Source organism: Melospiza melodia, unplaced genomic scaffold, assembly GCF_035770615.1.
Source record: "Melospiza melodia melodia isolate bMelMel2 unplaced genomic scaffold, bMelMel2.pri scaffold_18, whole genome shotgun sequence".
NCBI lineage: Eukaryota > Metazoa > Chordata > Aves > Passeriformes > Passerellidae > Melospiza > Melospiza melodia.
In genome coordinates this window covers 3,868,642-3,887,023 of record NW_026948525.1, presented here as the reverse complement: position 1 = coordinate 3,887,023, position 18,382 = coordinate 3,868,642, and the positions used below count along the sequence as shown (strand labels likewise).

Sequence of the window (18,382 nt, the reverse complement as noted above, 5' to 3'; positions counted from 1 at the left end):
AGCCCTGTGCCAGGCAGGAAGCGCCATGTGTGTCCTCCTGCCCGTGTGCTGCTGGCTGCCTTGCTGAGGGCTCCCAGGTGCCTCTGGATGGGGCTGCTCTGGAGCTTCTGTGGGGCTGCGGCGCTGCTGCTGGGCAGCTTGGCCTGGCTGGGGCAGCCCCTGAGGGGCTGGGGCACTGGCAAGCCCTGGGCAATGGGCTGTCAGAGGCCACAAGCAGCCCCCCAGCAGCCGCCTTGATCCTGACAGAGTTGACTTGCAAGAGGGTTCCTGGGCACTCTGGCACTAACAGCATCAGTGTTGTTGGAAACCCAAATGCAGGGAAATCTCAGACCTTTGGTCTTGTCAGCAAAGCTTAGAATTAAGCACAGGACTTGATTGGAGACCTTGGAAAGGGCTTCCAAACTTAGGTGCTAGAAGCGAGAATGAGGATTTCTAGTTTATTATAGCAGAGACACGGGGAGGAGAGTTGAAGTGGAGGAAAGTTACGAGTTTTAGAGTCCAAGATCTAGAAAAAATAAAAGTAGTTACAATGGAAAACGAGAAGCTTAGGATGCAGTGCTGTAGGTTTGTGTGTCATAACATGATTGGCTAAGGAAGCTTACACTGTAGCAGGAGTCCCTAAGACGAAATATTGAAGGGTTGGCTCCAAACCACAAATATCTTTGTTGGTCGTGTCTTCTTGGCCAAGAAATCCTTCCAAGCTCTTGTAACTACAAGTCTTGCGGCCCTGTGAGCCATGCGGTGGAGATGTGAGCCAAACTCACCCTTCCTGTCTGTGTAGAAGTGAAGAAAATGCAATGGCATCATGTAAAAAACTCAGAGGTCCGCTCTCTAGCTCGTTCCAAACTCCTTCAACTCCTGCAGAGTGGGATTTAGCTACAAAGAGATGACAAGGACCCTTAGTGCTGCCTCTTTGACTCCAAAGCAGTTGCTTTAGAATCTTTCACATAACCCTGTGTAGTTATGTGCCAGAAATGGATCATTGGAAGAAACTTTCCCAAGTAACTTGCATGGAGGTTTGTTTGAAGGGTGTTTGAGGAGAAAGGCTCCCAGCAGAGGTCTGGGCTTTGGCCTAGCTGTGTCCCCTGCTGATTGTGAAGTGTGCCATCAGCAGCAGGGCTTTCTGGGCTAAAAATGTCATCAAGTCACTTGGACTTGCTCTTTATGGCCTCTAAAAGCTGGACCCAATTTTGGGGCAAATTTGGAGACCGCATCTATGGGTGGATGGGGCACCTAGGATTTTCCCAGTTGCTGGGAATGGTTCTCCAGGTCCCTGGAGTATCCATCCCATCTGGTTCTGCTTGTCCTGGTTCCCTGACAGCTGGGGCCCTGGGCAGAGCCCTGAGAGCCTGGTCTTCCCCCAGGGAAGGAGAAGGAGCCCCTGGAGAAGCTGTACCGGGTGAGGATGCTGCTGCTGCTGCTGCTGCTGCTGCTGCTGCTGCTGCTGCTGCTGCTGCTGCTGGAGACAGCGAGGGTGACATCAGGGATGACAAGCTCTTCCTCAGCCTGGCCACGGGAGGCTGAAGGTGATGGACTTTGATTCTGGCACCTTCTTCAAAGCCAAACTCCACAGGGAATTTGCAGATGAGTCCCCAGCCGGGGAAATTCTGCCAGATTTGGGCATGACCAAGCCCGGCTGGGAACCAAAGGCTCCCCCTTTGCTGGGGCAGATGCAACTCATTCTTCAGTGGCTGCCCAGCTGCTTTTGGCAGGGCTGGGGCATGGGCTGGGGTGGGCACGAAATGGGAGTGGGCTCCTGGCCCTGCCAACAGCCCCCAGCACCCACCGTGCCCCGAGCTGGGGCTGGGGCAGCCAGCCCGACACAAACAAACCCCCATGGTGGGAGCAGAGGTGGGGCTCCAGAACCCATGCTGGGGCTGCTTTGCTGTGCAGGCAAGGAAGGGCTTGGGCTGCTCCACTGCCCTTGTTTGCTTTGGGGTCACTGTGATTTTGGGGGGCAGTGCAGGGGGGAAGAGAGAAAGTGTGGGCTTCCCACAGCCATGGCTGGGTTTTTCCCTGGCATGCAGGGGTTTGGCCTTTCTCAAGGCCCTTACAGAGATAAGAGTTTTCACCGTTTTTCTTGTTTTCCCTTTTTGCATCTAATCTCTTTTCAATAATGTGTTGTTTGTTTTAGCAGAGGAAATGTTCCAGGTGATCCAGTGTGGATGGGGAAGTGCTGGGGAGCAGCTGTGGCGTGGATGGGCCATGCCCTTGGAGAAGGCTGAGGCCATGGTTTGGGAGCAGCTTTTCTTGCAGCCGTGGCTGGCGTGAGGTGGGTCCCTGTGTGCTTGGCAGGGTGGGATCAGAGCTTTTGGGAGCTGGCAGCGAGCACAGGAGCATCCTGCTCTGGGCAGCTGCTGAGGGCTGGATGTGCCGTGGCTGGCTGCAGGCTGGGCACATGTGCTGCCCTCCTGCTCTTTGCCAAAGGCAGAAGGGATGGGCAGCTCTGGGCACAGCTCTGGGCACAGTCAGCATGGCCTGGGCACCGCAGGCCTTGGCACAAGGGCACAGGAGCCCTCAGCTGACGGGCACTTTCTGCTTTCTCTCCTTGCAGCCGGGCTCTGCGGGTGCTGAGGCTGCTCTGGGCTCTGCCAGGGCTCTGCTGGGCTCAGCCCTGGGCCCAGCTGGGCTGGCTCTGCCCTCACATTGCTCTGACAGCTCTGCATCAGACGAGCCCATTGCGAGCACAGCGCCTGAGCTTTCTGCTTTGGCAGGTGAGTTGAGACTGCTGCAGGCCCAGAGATTGCAGCTGGGGACACACATCCAATTGGCAAGGACCCAAACTCTCCACAGTCCAGCTGAACACCTGGATCTGCACAGGGTGTTTTGTCTGTCCCATTCTTCCTTCTTGATTGGCTGGAATTGTGCAATTCCACTTTCTTCCTCCTCTAGAAGTGCCACGAGTGGGCCAAAGCTGGCGAGTTGGCCGTGCTCCTGAGGCAGTGCAGTCTGGAGCTGGTGGATGGAGAATTGCCCATCTGCACTGCCAAACCAGAGCAAAAAGCTGGCAGTGGGACTTTGTGTCTCTAAGAGATCCCTGACAGTTTCAAAGGGAATGTGCAGCTCATTCCCAGGCTGAGAAGGAAGGTCATCTTCTAAAGGATTTGGGCTTTGACAGAGTTTCCATTCCCAGTCCTGCTTGGAGCTGGAAGGGCACAAAGCAATTTCCTCTTGTTTCGACCAGAATTTAAAATAACAATATTGGAAACAATCCCCAAAAACTTTTTATAAAGACTGCTGACATCACTAAGATGGATCCATGCCATCAGCACATTTACAAAATGAATAACTGAGTTCTGTTTCGAATGATCAGTTACCTCTTAATTCAAAGTTAGAGAAGATTTTTAACTGCACACTTGGGTTTTGTTTTTATCTTTCACACTTTATATAGTTTTTTATTACTTTTTCCTTTTTTCTCCTTTCAATAGAAAACATGTCCTATCAAAGGAATGTCCTTTGCTCCTGGTTCCTGTGTGGAGCAGCTCCCTTCCTGCTGGCTGAGCTGCTCAGGCAGAGCCCGGCAGCTCCTGGCCCTGCAGGGCTGAGGCTTTTCCCCGTTGCTGGGCACAGACTGATGGAACAGCACTGCTGAACTCGGCCACCCAGAGGCACCAGCAGCAGCTGCCTTTGGCCACCTGAGGCTCCAAGACCCAAACTCTGAGCAGCCAGGGCTGGAAGAGACTGGCAGGATCTGATCCCTGACTCTGGGCAGACAGGGCTGAACAAATGACCCCACAGCAGCAGCAGCAGCAGCAGCAGCAGCAGCAGCAGATGGAGCTGAGTTTGAGCACAGCCCCTGCCCCTTTTCCCTCCTGTGTGCAGCGGTGTCACAGCAGCCTGAGGCACCTGGGAGCCCCCAGTGCCAGCAGGGACTGGAGATGGCAGCCCTGGGCTCCTGGAGGCTGTGCAGGGAACGGAGCTGGGCACTCCCTGTCCATGGGGAGCTTCCAGATGGAAAAGGCTGCTGTGCCAAGGCAGCTCCAAGGGCACAGAAAGGAGGCTCTGGAGCACTGGATCTGTGCCAGTGCCACAGTCCTGGGCAGCAGCCAGCGAGCCCTGGGGGAACAGAGGGCACAGCAAGAGGGACAGAACCAGGCAAGGGCAGAGACTGGAGAGAGCCAGGCCTGGGAGCAGGAGCAGCTGCTCCATTACACTCTTGGAGAAAGCTCTTGGCTGGTTCGAAGTGCTGAAAGGCGTGAAGGGCAGAGAGGAGGCCACAGCAAACAATGCTCCTGTTTGCACAGCCTCCCCTCTCCGTGTCCCAGAAGGAATTGCATGGACTGTGTTCTTCTCTCCAAGTCATCTCGTTCAGCATGAGCAGCTCAGCACCAGGAGCTGAAGGAGCTGAAGCCTCAGGCCACAGGAGCTGGGCAAGAGGGAACTTTTGGAGCAAAGGAATGCTGCTAAAATAGCCCCAGCTGAATGCAGTGGATATAATCATGGAATCACAGAATCCTTTCTGTTGGAAAAGCCCTCTGAGCTCACCCAGTGCAGCTGCTCACCCAGCAGTGCCAAGCCCAGCACTAAACCACGTCCCTGAAGTGCCAAGGCCTGGACACCAGCCCTGAGTGAGGCCTGGACAGCAGGCCCTGAGCCAAAGGTGGCCTCTGGATGAACCTTCCAAGCAAACGTTATCTTTGTATCTGCTCCCTGATGAAATATGCATGGTTATTAGCACTGTGATAGATGTAGCCACTCCTTAGTGAGACATGTATTGACCTTTGTGTATTTAGAAGCCAGACAAGGCCATGAAATCTGACATCTGGCCTTGTTTGGGGCTGAATGGTCAAAGTCACCTCCCTTGGTTCCTCCTGGGGCCCTGGCCAGGCTTTGGGAGGGACCCAAGAGGAGGATGAAAGCAGATGTTGCCACACTAGCAGTACTGTCAGTTTGTTCATTCAGCACTGTCAGAGCTGGGCCCTGTCCCAGTGGGGCTGGAGCCTCACCTGGGGCTGGAGGCACCTGCAGGAATTCCCAGTGCCCAGGAGTGGCTCTGCAGCCCTTGGCTGTGACAGCTTCCCCAGCTGCTGTGTGGGTCTGGGGGATGGTAAAGGCTGAGGGTGAATGCTGCTGGATCTTTCTTAATCACTGCTGCAATCTTTGGTGGGGATGGTTGGCTGCATTGCTGAGCTGCTCCTTTTGTGATTCTTTGCTGCTCTGAACTGCAGGAAATGACACTGATTCCTTCAGCTGGAGTCTGTGCCCTTGGTGCTAACTTTGGCTACTGGTAATACAAAACTGGCACAGTCTGGCCAGATCCCAACAAAATGTCACTTGTTCAGTGTCAATGTGAGGAATCAGTGCCATCAAGAATTCCCAGCTGGGAAGCCCTTCCCTCGAATTCCCTGGCTCTGGAGTAGGCTGAGATCAGAGCCCCGTGTGGGCAGTGGGGCAGTCGGGTAAAAGAAGCTGCACCCCTGGATGGCTTTAAATGCATCCAAAAATTGCATATGGAAAAGGAAAAGAACTTGTGGGTTTGGGCAGACAAACATGAATTTGTTAAGGGTGCATTGGAAACAGCACCTTCAGAAGGAACAATTATTGTTGGAATGCTCCCACATGGAGCAAGAGAAGAAGATTTTAATTTTGAGCTCAGATGCATTTCTGCAAGTGAAATATCTATATACATAATAATATATATGTATTTATAGTATAGTAAGACCTCAATATATATATTTATATATGTCTGTATCTACTTTTATCTATATTTTTATATCACTATCTATGTATAAAATTATAATAATAATGTGAAGTAGTGTTGACAATACTAATTTGGTAGCTTTGGCAGCTCAGGGATGTAACACTAAATACCCTACAGAACTGGATTGGCCAGGACCTTAATGTCAGCGGTCAACTTTGTGAGATTGTATACAATGGAAAAAGGAGGAAGGGAGGAAATTGGCTATTTTTACAGGGTGTGCTGATGCTGTGATGCAGAGTGCTTTGTCTGTTCCTGTGAAAAATACAGTCATTAAGCCTGCAGGGTTTTTCATGCACAAGCTGCAGGACTGGTTGAACGGGTTGTTAAAAGAGCAGTGTAAAAAATGAGGAGATGGAACCTTTGCCCATGGAGAGCCCATGTCCCAGATGTGCTCCATGCCCTTCACAATGGCCCACGGGGGAAATGGAAACCCCCTGGCTGTGCACGGCTGCCCCCAATTTGCAAATCCAACCATGGGCAGTGAGACTTGGGCTGCCTGGGAAATTGTTCTGGCTGTGATGGCCCCTGGCAGGGCCAGCCCAGAGGCTGCGGGGCTGGGCCTTCATGCGTTGGAATTCATTAGGATAAATTCAAATCAAATGAGAGCTATCAATACCAAAACAGGAATTCAGATTCCTCCAGGACACTTTGCTTTGGTAACTGCTCCCTTGGAGCTTGGCCTTGCAAAGTGTTCCTGTCATGGCAGGAGGAATTGATGCAGAATATCCAGGAGAAATTACAGTAATTCTGTCAAACAATAATGAACAAGATTGGATTATTCAACCCCATGACAGAGTAGCACAATTATTGATCTTGCAATTTTAAGAACAATTGTGAAAAAAGGAGATCCACCTCCAGTCACCACCGTTGTGGGGATAAAGGGTTTGGATGCAGCAGCCCTAATAATGGAGCCAGAGTGTGGGTCCAGAGGCCAAATGGCCCTCCCGAGGCAGCTGAAGGAACAGCTCCTAGGAAAGACAACTCTGAGTCCTGAAACCTGGGCAGGAACAATGGGAATGTGTCCCTGCAGCCAGGGATTCTGTGTGAGAACAAGGAGATTTGACAGGATATTGTTTTACACATCCTGCCAGACCAGATCTCCCTGTTTGCCCCAAGGGCCCCTGTGGAAAATGCTCTGATCCACGGGGCTCCATGTTAAGGCTGCTGTGACACTGAGGGACTTGCACAGGAATTCCATCCAGGAGCCTGGGTGCCCCTCAGGGACTGGGACCCGGCCCCTTCCAGCCGGAGGGGAAAGGGTCCCCCCAAGCCTTGTTAGCCACAGACAGCATGGTAAAGCTGAACAGCAAAGGGCCTTGGGGCATTATTCTGGAATTAAAAAGGTGCCAGCTCCACGGACAACAGAATTCTTGTTCCTAACTCCAATGGGATTGAGAAAATAGAATGAAGAACGGTGTCACTAAAGTACTCCTGATGTCTGTAAGGTGTACCTTGATAGTCAGCCAGAATCTTTGTCTGCCACAAACACCTCTCGTTTTTCACCAAGGGGTTAGTCATCAAAATGTAATGATGGGTTATGATGGATTGCTGAGCTTCTTTTGTAATTCTTTGCTAATGATGATGTGCTTTGCTGAGCTTATCCTTTTGTAAATCTCTGCAGCTGTGCATGATATAAATGACACAATTCCTTAGGCTGGTGTCTGTGTCTTTGGTAGTGACCCTGCCCACTGGTGAAACAGGGCCCCCTCTTGCCTTAAGTGTTACCTGGGAAGGCAAAAACTTTCCCTCCAAAATTCCCCCCTTCCTCCCTGTTCCCCCCATTCCTACCCTGAGCATGATGTGCTCTGGTCTGGGGTATGCCTGAGCTCAGTTGGGGTCCCCTGTCCTGGCTGTGTCCCCTGCCCAGCTCCCCCGCAGCCCCAGCCCCTGCCCAGCGTGGCCAGACCTCCTTACGAGAGTCCCTGCATCAATATCAGCCACTGAATGCTGCAATCACTTCTTGTGTAATAGGAACAGCAATAAAAGACACCCTTTATAATAGGAATACATATTTCTTATAAGCTCTTTGAACTCTTTCTCCATAACTGTCAAAGGAAACCCTCCTAATGAACTGCATTGGAGCAGAGGGAAATCAAGGCAGAGCCATGGTTTGTCAAGACTTGCTTGATCCTAATGAGCCCCGTGGTGCATTTGGCGTGAGCCCTGGAACCTCAGGGCCTGGGAGGAGATTGCACAAACCTTGCCAGGAGTCAAAGTCAGAAGAAAACCCCAAAGTGTCTCAGAGCACTAATGGCTCCCACTGAGGTCCATCCCCAACAGAGGCTCCTCATGGACTCCTTACAGGACAGAATTGGAGACCAGGATGGCACAAAAGCCTCTCAAACACTCAGTGTGGGAAGGAAAATCCAAAGTACCTTAAACACCTTGAGTGTCTCAAAGGATTAATGAGCCCTACTGAGTGTAAGTACAAAGCTCTCCAGGGACTAATTAACACAGATAATTGGGGCCATGATTGCACAAACCTCTCCCAGAGTCTGTATCCAAAGGGAAACACCAAGTACCTTAAAATAACTGAAGTACCTTGTAGCATTAATGAGCCCCACTGAGTGTTGTTACTGACAAAGCCACTGCAGGGACTAATGACAGCAGATAATTGGAGGCCATGATTGCACAAACCTCTCAGAGACTCCAAGGCAAAAGCAAAACCCAAAGTCCTTTGAAAAACCTGCAGTCCCTGTAGGGAGCATTCAGGAGCCCCCAGGGCCATTCCTGAGCAAGGCTCCCCAGGGACTCCTTCCAGCAGATCCTTGAGGCCACTGGGATGTGGGCTGGGGGCGGATGCTGAGGGCAGGACAAGGGGCTGACAGTGCCCAGCCTGGCTGGGGCTGTGCCAGGAGGCCCCAGGGCCTCAGGACAAGGTGTCTCCTCACAGCCCTTGGTGGCACAGACCCTGCTGTGCCCCAGGGCACAAGGACTCGGCTTCTCTTTTTCCCCAGCTGTCATCAGTGCCTCCAATTCTCTGCTCTGCCTGGGGCCTTGGGACACTTTCTCAGTTGTGAACCTCAGTGGGACCCATTAAAAGTCCAAGAAAGTTTGGAGCTGGATTCTGACTTGGAGTTCTGGAGAGGTTTCTTCAGCTCCCTCTCAGGGACTGATGTTCAGGGCTCAGAGTAAAAGGGATGAAATTCAGGTATGATCTAGAAAATACTTCTTCCCTGTCAGGGTGGTGAAGTCCTGGCACAGGTTGCTCACAGAAGCAGAGTAAATAAAGTCTTAGAATTCTTCTTTTCTGTCCCATTGCTATTCCATAAGTTCAAGTTTGGTTTTCAGAGTGCCACCTTCTCAGCTGGTTGCCATTTGTGTCCTGCTTTCTCTCCTGCCTTCCTTTGTCTGCTCCTTTTCCCTTCCACACGGTCTCTCTTTACCTGTGGCAGCTCCCAGCCAAAGACCTTCCCCTGATTTTTTTTTTTTTCCTTCCCAACTCGGGTGCTCAAACAGCCCTGGATGAAGTTCTGGAGGCTGGCAGTGAAATGTCTTTGTAAGATCTTGCTCTGCTTGTGTCTTGGCCCCTTCAGAATTTGGCCTTGAAGGGCAGGAGCATCTTTTCCTTGCTGGCAGCTGGAATTGCAGCCCATGGCAGTGAGTGCCAGAGATGTCAGAGGGCGATTGCTGAGGCTGCCGGGGTGCTGCTCCTGCCGTGCCTGCCAGGGGAGCTGTGCAGGGCAGGGTCAGGCTGCAGCAGCTGGCTGGGCTCCCCGAGCAGACAGCAAAGGCGGCTTTGCTGCACATTCTGCAGCTGGGAGCAGAGGGAAGAAGGGCAGGGAGTCCCTGACAGAATGCTGGAATGCTTGTGCCTGGAAGGAACCTGCCCATGGGTCCATCCAGGCTTAAGGTGCCATGAGGGAGAGGTGCCTCAGCCCCAGTGAAGGCACAAATGAGACCATAGGAGAACAAAACCATATTGTTTTGTTCATGGATTTTACTGAACAAGAAATGGGAGCTCAGGAGATCGAAATACGAAAGAGGTCTTGGAGAGAGAGAGCTTAGAAGATGATCAGTTGGAAGTAGATACTTTTTAAGGTCCTTTCCTGCATTCTGGGATTCTAGAAGACGTGTAGATGTGAATTTGGATTTAATATTCTTCTTCTTATTATAATTTCTTCTTCTTTCTTTCTCTTCTTCCCCTTCTTCTTCTTAATTGCTACTACTATTCTTTCTTCTTCTTTAAAATATTCTTCCTATTCTCCTTCTAAGTAATCTTATTTGCTTGCTATGCTTATTAACTATGTCATTCTTGATTTTTAATACTCCTTTATTAATTACTAGTTTTTCATCTTCCTCTTCATCTTCGTATTCCTATTCTCATTCTTATTATTCTTACTAAATTTACTACTACTATTTCTTATTCTTCTTCTTATTCCTATTCTTTTTTTTAAATATTTTCAAAATATCTTTTGTGTAAGTTTTTTTTAATTTTTTTTTTTACTACTACTATTTCTTAAACTCAACTTTAATTTGTTTCGGAGGAATGGTATGAGTCAAAGTCCTGCAGTCACATCCATGGAGCAACAGCTCCCACCTGTGCTCATTCCTCAGGGATACAATCCCAAAGGACCAGCGCGGAATCCTTTCAAGATGAGAGGAAATGGCCTTTGATGGCACCAGGGGAGGTTTGGATTCAATGTCAGAAAGAATTTTTCTCTGACAGAGGGGTGAGGCACTGGAAGAAGCTGCCCAGGGAGGCGGTGGAGTCGCCGTCTCTGAGGCGTTGAGGAGTTGTGCGGATGTTGCCCTTGAGGACGTGGTTGTGCGGTGATGATGGTGCTGCCAGAGTGCCAGTGGCACTGGGTGAGCGTCAGGGTCTCTTCCCACCTCGATGACTCTGGGATTCCCTGCTGAGCGTTCTGGCACCAATTGTGTCCCACACGTGCTGTTTAGGACTGGCCCCAGCAGTGACTGTGGGTGCTGGGGAGATGCTCCTGGCTGGCCGGGGCAGCTGAGGCTGCAGGGCCATGTCCAGGCCGAGGCCGCCTGTGTGGCTCCCTGGGGCCCCGCGCAGGGAGCAGCCATCATCGGCTGGCCCGGGCTGGGCAGGGCCATGGGTGCTGCTCCTGTAGCTGCCGCGCCAGGCAGGGCCAGCAGAGCAGTGCCCGCAGTGCCCGCAGCGCCTGCTTGAGGCACCCGGGCCGTTTGCTCGGGGCAGCGCTGCTGCCTGTGGGCCTGCGCTCCCGGCTGGCCAGCTGAGGCGCTGCCACGGCTCTGCGGGGCAGGCCCCTGGCTCTGTGGCCCTGCCTCGGGCCCCTGCTGGCCCATGGAGCCTTCGCTGCACAGGGAGGGAAGTGAGGCACACAGGGACTCCGCTGCCTGCCCCTCAACCCAGACCTCCTGAGGGACGGGTAGTGGCAGCCCATCTGTCGCAAGATCTGCCAGCCTTTGGGCCCTGCCTTCTCTTTCAGACAGCTCCAGGATACTGACTTCATGCCAGCCATCGTCCTCCTCCTCCTCCCACAGCAAGGGAGTGGGCCCGAAGCTGAAGATGCTGTTACCTGCACAGCAGTTCTGTGGCAGGTCTGTGCTGCTGCTGTCTTTCTCCGTGGAATCATCTTGGAGTTCTCTGAGTTTTGTTTTGCTGCAGCTGGAGAGGTCTTGGGAGCTGCTGAACTCTCCTTGGGACAGCTCTGGCTCTGCCCCACCTTGGTACTCTTGGCAAAGCTCAGTCTGGCTGTAGGATTCTCAGTCTTCATTGCTGCCAGCTGAGGTGCCCTCCTCACTCTCCTTCTCTGTCAGCACTGAGCCCTGCTCTGCCTCTTCCCACTGCTCCCTGGGGGTTTGGGCTCCCAGTGGGCTGGGTGAGGGGCTGGTGGGGCAGCAGGGTCTGTCTGGAGCAGGGACTGGGCTCTGTGTCCCTGCTGATGGCACCATCTCCCTGGGGGCAGGAGAATGTGCCTGCTTCTCCTGGCTGTTCGCACTTCCTTGCCTTTGCTGGCTCAGCTTTGGCTCAGTCACCTCCTTTTCCATTGGGGGCAGCTCCTGGGCTGTTGCCCTTTGTTGCCACTGGTAGGGCTGTTGCTGTGCCCCCTCTCCCCACAGCACACTCACAGCCGCCTTGCACTGCTGCAACTCGTGGGCACTCATTGCTCTGCATGGGGACGCTTCCTTGGCTGCCATTGCAGGCACCTACTGGAAGAATTCACAGCTTGTCCCCTCTTCCCTCAGGCCAAGCTCTCGGGCCCCAACATCTCCCCACTTGTCATCTCTGTCACGTTTCTTCTCTTCTTCCATGATGACAAAGGGTCTCTCCTCCTCCTCCTCAGTGTCTGACCGTGGCCAGGCTGAGGCACCCACTGCCCCCACCAAGTGCCTGCTGAGGGCCTGGTCTTGCCCCTAGCTGGGCAGGGGGCTGGGTGACTGGAAGGAGTTGAGCTTTGTCTTTCAAAGGGAATTTTGGGGCATCAAGGGTGTCTTTGGTGTTACAAACTGAATGTAAAAATCCCCTGAGCAGTCACTGGCAGGTCAGGTCTGTGAGCACAGTGTGGTTTATGTGCAGGAACACGGGGCAGAGGCAGCAATGAAACAAGGCACAGCACCACACCTGGATTACCTGACCTCTTACCTGCCTCAAAACTGCACAGGCTCAGCTCCAAGCACCTCATTTTGAGAGTGATGTGTAGTTCTCACAGACCTCAGCCTAAGCACTCATGGGCAAAATTCTACTTATGCCCTACACAACTTCTAATTAAAACAGCAGGTACAAATTAGCATGAAATTGAATCCTTTAATGGATGGTTTTCCCTTTTCTCTTCCATTTAAAATCACCCTAACAAGCCTGATTCAATGTGCAAGTGGAATGTATCCTCCAGCGAAAATTCAAATTTAAGTCACTGCAATTTTACATGTGAATATTTTTTCCTCTAGCCCCTATACAGCATGAAGCTGGAAGTGCCCGCTGCAGAGGACACTGACTTCCAGTGACACACAGGGAATAAAACCCCAAAACTCCTAACATTTAATTATCCTGTCCTTTACCAGGTGCTGAACCTCATCTCCAACACCTGAAAAATTTAGTATTTTCCTTTTCATCCCAAATCCACCTTCTTCTCCCACAGCTGTCAGGGCCCTGACTGCACTAATTGTGTGACCAGTCTCAGCTGGGGCTTCCACTCACACTCTTGGACAGGGACTTTATTTAGCCTTGGGGTTTAAATAGAACAATAGAATGGTTTGGTTTTGCAGGGACCTTAAGTTCATCCAGTTTTAACTCTCTGCCATGGTCAGGGACACCTTTGCTGCTGCAAGCCCCATCCAGCCTGGCCTTGGATGCTTCCAGGGATCCAGAGGCAGCCACAGCTTCTCTGGGCACACTTTGCCAGGGCCTCACCACTCTCACAGGAAAGAATTAATTCTCAATATCCAGTCTAAATCTGCCCTTTTTCAGTTTAAAGCCATTTCCCTGTGTCCTGTCACTGCAGGCTCTTGTCCAAAGTCCCTCTCCAGCTCTCTCTTGGAGCTCCTTTAAGCACTGGAAGGAATTCTAAGGTGTCTCTGGAGCCTCCTCTTCTCCAGGCTGAACACTGATCTCTCCCAGCCTGTCTGCCCAGCAGAGATGTTCCAGCCCCTGAGCCTCTTTATGGCCCTCCTCTGAACCTACCTGACCATGTCCTTCTCCTGCTGGGATGACAGAGGTGACTCGTGGGTGTCTTTGCTGCTAATTCTGTTCCTGAACTGCTGTTTGGGTTTCCTGGGCTGACATTGTGTCCATGTCTTTGCCGGATGGTCACTGGACCATGTCCTCTTGGTGAGCTCTTTACCTGGCTGGTGTTGTGGCCACCCTCAGCTCCCAGATTCCTTTTCCTGAGGGACAACAGCAAGAGCTGGATGAGGCTGGGCAGAGCCACTAAGTCCCTGTGCACTCAGGACACCAGTAATGTTTTGCTCTACAGCATTTTTCCCCCAGACAGTGTCTACTGTCAGCACTATTTCCTTTAATCAAAAAATAAATACATTTCAGCGTGGCTCATGATGCTAAATGAAAATAACAGGGGGCTAATGAGCATTGTGAACAAGGCATTAACATGGCAGAGGTTTCCACAAGAAGCTGCATCCTTCTTCCAACAACATGTATACACAACTGTGTCTACAGTTGTGACCTCATCTGTTGACTTTAATTCAGGGAATAAATAGATTTAGATGTCTAACTTTGGTTTATCTTTGTAGCAAATTATGCATTGTGTTACACTTACTAATAAGGAACAAAACTGCCAACTCTGTTTGTGCAACTGTTCAGGGGTCATTCTTACTCTTCACTGAACACATTTAACACATCTAATATTCATAACTGTGTTAGCACATTTAATATTCATGAGTTTGGGGTAGAAGTTAAAGTGTTACTCCCCCAGTAAGTGTTGTGGGAGGATTGGGCCAGTGTCAGTCTGTAAAGGGAGGGTGGCTGTGGCCCTGCTCTGGCAATGGCACTTCTGAACACACCCACACAGGCCGTCCGCGAGTTATGTGCGTCCCCAAGGCTGAAATAACACGTGCAGGCCAAAACTTTTCTAATCCCTTTTCCAAATTTATTTTTACCTCTTCTCCTTGAAAATCTAAAACCCTGGAACAGCCTTGGCTACCCCTCTAAACGCTGCTGGACAGTGGGCTCATTAGAGCGGCCACCATCGCTGCTGGTGCGGTACTGTGAGGGAGAACCTCACGGCGCAGTGGCAGCAGCCCCGCCGAAACGGGCGGACGGGAAAAACCCATGAAGAGAAGCCACGGTAGGGGACAAGGAGGGACAAGGAGGGACAAGGAAGGACAAGAAGGGACAGGAGGGTCAGGGAGGAACAAGGAGGGACAGGGAGGGAAGGAGGCATTCCCACCTGCCCCGTCCCTCTCCTCAGCCCTGCCGCCATTTCGGGAGCTCTGTGCGGGCGTGCGGCTCCCCCTGGCGGCCTCACAGCCGTCCCGTCCCGGTGGCCATGAAGTCCATGTTCGTCACCGTGAGCACCACCAGCTTCGATGAGCTGATCGCCGCGGCCCGCTCCCCGCCCGCGCTGCAGGTCAGTCGGCCGAGACACCGACACCGGCCCTGGCCCGGGCCTGCCCTCCCGGGGCTGGCGCCTGTGCGCCGCGGGCTGCCCTGCCCTCCCTGCCGCATCCCGGCAGCAGTGCCGGGGCGCCTGAGGGCGCCGTGGCGGTTCGGGGGTGCCCGGCGGAGAAGCATGAAGTGTTGCTTGAGGAAGGGGAGGGACGGCCTGTGGGACGGGGAGGGGGGGGGGGTGATACCGGGGCCGGGGCCGTCTGGAGCTGGGCACAGCCCTCACACAGCCTCTCTATCCCCGCCTCATCCCCTTCGTTCCACCTCCGTCATCCCCCCCTTCTTCTCCTTCTCTCTCTCCGTCCCCCCTCCCCACCATCTTCTCCGCCCCCCTTATCGCCTCCATCCCCCGGTGCCCTGCCCGCAGGCGCTGCAGAGCCGCGGGTACCAGAAGCTGGTGCTGCAGGCGGGCTGGGGCTCGCTGCCGCAGCCGCAGCCCAGCAGCAGCCCGGCCGCGGCGGTGGAAGCGTTCCGGTTCAAGGACTCGCTGGCTGAGGAGCTGCAGAGCGCAGACCTGGTCATCAGCCACACAGGTACAGCCCGGCTGCTTCTGGGGCTGCGGGAGCTCCGTGGGATGAGGTCTCTTCAGCCCGGGGTGAGCTGGCTGGGAGTGCTGAGCTCCACAGCTGGGTTGTTCAAGAGGCTCCCCTCTTTCAGCAGCGAGTAGGGGGATATTTGATCTCTCACCATGTTTTCTGTTCCTCTTGTAGGTGCTGGTAGCTGCCTGGAGACTCTAGAGAATGGAAAACCACTAATAGTAGTAATAAATGACAAGCTGATGAACCATCAGCTTGAGCTGGCCAAACAGCTGCACAGAGATGGCTGTGTCCTCTACTGTAACTGCAGGTATGGAGCTGCTGGGGCTGTTCCTGCTGGGCAAGAGCATTCAGTCCATGTGACTGCACAGCTGAGAACGCAACAAGGTAATTTACATCCTTCTCTGTCATCTCCATCTGGATATTACATTTTCCAGAGTGAATAGACTAACACTATGTAGAAATTTACCACACTTACCAAGCTTTTTTACCACAATAATTATTTTTTTACCACTTATAAATATTTTTTCATTTGAGGTAACATATATTTAGATTAAAAAAAGAAAAACACTTCAGGGGATTAATAAAGCAGATATAGATATTATCTGGTTAGTAACTTTAAATACCCCTGTCTTTCAGGTACTCATTCAGGCTGCCCTTTTAACCAAACTTCCTGAATCCACCATACCATCTGACAAGTAGTTTCACAGATCCACTGCCTGTCACTTCAGGAGCAAAATTTAAACTAAACTAACAAAAACACACAAAAAACCCCCTACCCCACAAGCAAACAATGTGTGAAAAAATCCCACCATCACCAAAACTCCTAGCTCCTTTTTTTAGAGTTCATCCTGACTCCTGTTGGGTTTATTTCTTCTCCTGGTTTTGACTGTATCTTACTGTTTTCTCTTTACTCATGATTGACTCCACTCTAAAAATAAAAGATGACTTTTAAACTGAAGGCAGAAAAAATGTAACGCCCTTTACTTAGTCTGCATCTTGTTCCTTTGCCTTGCAAGCAGAGTTTCCTATGTTTCAGACGAGCTTTCTGAACAGACCAGGCCTGGCATTCATTTAAATTGAGCAAGTTTCCTAAACTTATTATCTTGGTGCTTCTGTCAGCTTTGGAATATTTATTTCTTTGTGTTGGGCAGTGCCAAGCATTCGAGCCTTATTTGCAGCCTGATACTAGCAAGTGACAGATTGATGTAGCTGTTCTTTCTGACCCTTTCTGTGATCAGGGGAGAACTCTTCCATGTGTTCAAATAGGATGGATTTCCTCTTATGGTTTATGGAGCAGAGCCTCAGATCTTGCTCAGTCTCCCAGCACTGTGACCACAGAAGATTAAAAAGTGTCAAAGTTGAGTTTGTCTCAGAAAGCTGATGGAAGTGTGTTCTCAGCAAGGCTCCCTACCAGCCAGTGCTGGCTGGGGCCTGCTGCTCTGGGCATTCTCTTCCTTTCCATACATATCCTTATTTAATATTTCCATGCTAAAGAATTATGTATGGATGCATAGAAAGAAAATTGTATTTAAAATTTTCCCATGGGGTGGCTATTTCTTTAATTTTTGCTTTTGGTCTCTTTTTACTGCACTCTTGTGGAGACAATGCAGTCAATGAACTTGTCAGCTTTTAAACCTTTTCCTCCTGGACAGCCAGAAAAGTTTGCTTCATTCTTGAATAAAGTTCTTGGGTTACAATAAACAAAACAGAGAAATAAAAAAGTTGGAACAAAATGTGTCATCTCCTCCACTTAAGATCTGCAGCTGGGCCAAACACTCAAAGAAAATTTCATTTAATATTAACTGATATTAGTGTCAAACTCATTCAGCTTTATGCATAAAAGAGTACAATGCCAATAAGGAGGGAGTATGGACTGTCGTGCGGCATGGACAGACATATTTCTGTCACAAAAGCTGCACTGGAATGGGAATTCCACCGATGAGGACAAGTTAAACTACTTCTTTACAGGCATGGCATATGCCTTCTGGTCTCTTGACCTTTTTTGCTAAACACAGGTGGAAATGTGAAATACAACGCTGTGTTTCATGTCAGGTACAAACAGGCGACGTGTATTTGTGAATGAGAAATGTGTGGACCCAGACAATGGGTGAGCTGTGAATTCTATTAATAAGTGAGGAAAATAAAGCATGGAAAAAGGCCTTTGAACCTATCTTTGGTTTGCAATTAACGCTGGTTGATTTAGGAGCATTGGAATTAAGGTGTTAAAGATAAGGCTTTTTGCTTGCATTGAATCCATAAAGAGCTCTGCAATAATAATCTTTTGAAGCATAATTTTAGAATATTACTTGTATCCTTGAAACTATAGCTTTGGAATATATAAAAAAGAAATATGCTTATCTCACGCCTTATTGAAGCAGAGAAAAACAGCTTGAGAAAGGAAGATGAACATCACCTGAAGCGTTATGAACAAAAATTCTGCCAATTTTTTTTGTGAGAAAAAGCTTACCGTGGTTGCTGCTGGGCTGCTGCTTGTGTTATGGTAATTATGGGTCGTTGTCGTTAATAGTTGGTTTTGTATCAGTAAAAACTCCAGCTGGGACCAAGTTAATGGCCCTTCTCTGAGACAGTGAAGGGTGGGGACCTCCCAAACAGTGAGGAGAAGAGACTTTAGGGGGGGGAATATGCAAAATAACTCCAGGACCAGCATGCCATGAGAAGCTACTGCTTCTAGCTTGCTAAAAAACACCTCAAAACAACAAGCCACCTAAGAGCTGAGAGATTGGAGTAATGTCTGGACGTCAGGAACGGAGCGCTGAGCCTGCAGAGATGCTGAACACCGTCGCATTCCCTCTCACCCTGAGCACGGGAGTCGTCCCGATGCCAGGAGCAGGCCAAGAGAGGTGGCAGGATTAACATCGGAAGGGGTCACCACGCCCTAAAGGCTCCCACGAGGACCGGACCCCCAGCTCTGCCCCTAGTGGACAAAGCTGCGCATGTCCTCCTCCTCCAAGTCACCCGGGGAGAGGCGACGGGAAGCTGCAGCCCCTTCCGAGCTGCCCAATCCTGAGCTGATCACTTTTAATAAAGGCACTAAAAGGAGAAAAAGTCTCCTGCCCTGTTTATTTTAGCTTG

General features: G+C 51.0%; 1 protein-coding gene across 3 annotated transcripts; it reads left to right on the top strand.

The window, feature by feature from the left end:
• Nucleotides 1–14,631: 14,631 nt before the first annotated feature.
• On the top strand, nucleotides 14,632–16,989 carry LOC134433486 (UDP-N-acetylglucosamine transferase subunit ALG13 homolog). Of its 3 annotated transcripts, XM_063182338.1 has the most exons (5): nucleotides 14,632–14,712; nucleotides 15,118–15,283; nucleotides 15,461–15,596; nucleotides 16,533–16,545; nucleotides 16,891–16,989. In XM_063182338.1, exons 1-5 carry the CDS (start codon nucleotides 14,632–14,634, stop codon nucleotides 16,987–16,989), a joined length of 495 nt encoding a protein of 164 aa, XP_063038408.1. The 3 variants fall into 3 exon arrangements, with proteins under 3 accessions (XP_063038408.1, XP_063038407.1, XP_063038406.1); XM_063182337.1 differs by lacking the exon at nucleotides 16,533–16,545 and having other exon boundaries at nucleotides 15,461–15,595; nucleotides 16,877–16,989; XM_063182336.1 differs by lacking the exon at nucleotides 16,533–16,545 and having other exon boundaries at nucleotides 15,461–15,615.
• Nucleotides 16,990–18,382: the final 1,393 nt, after the last annotated feature.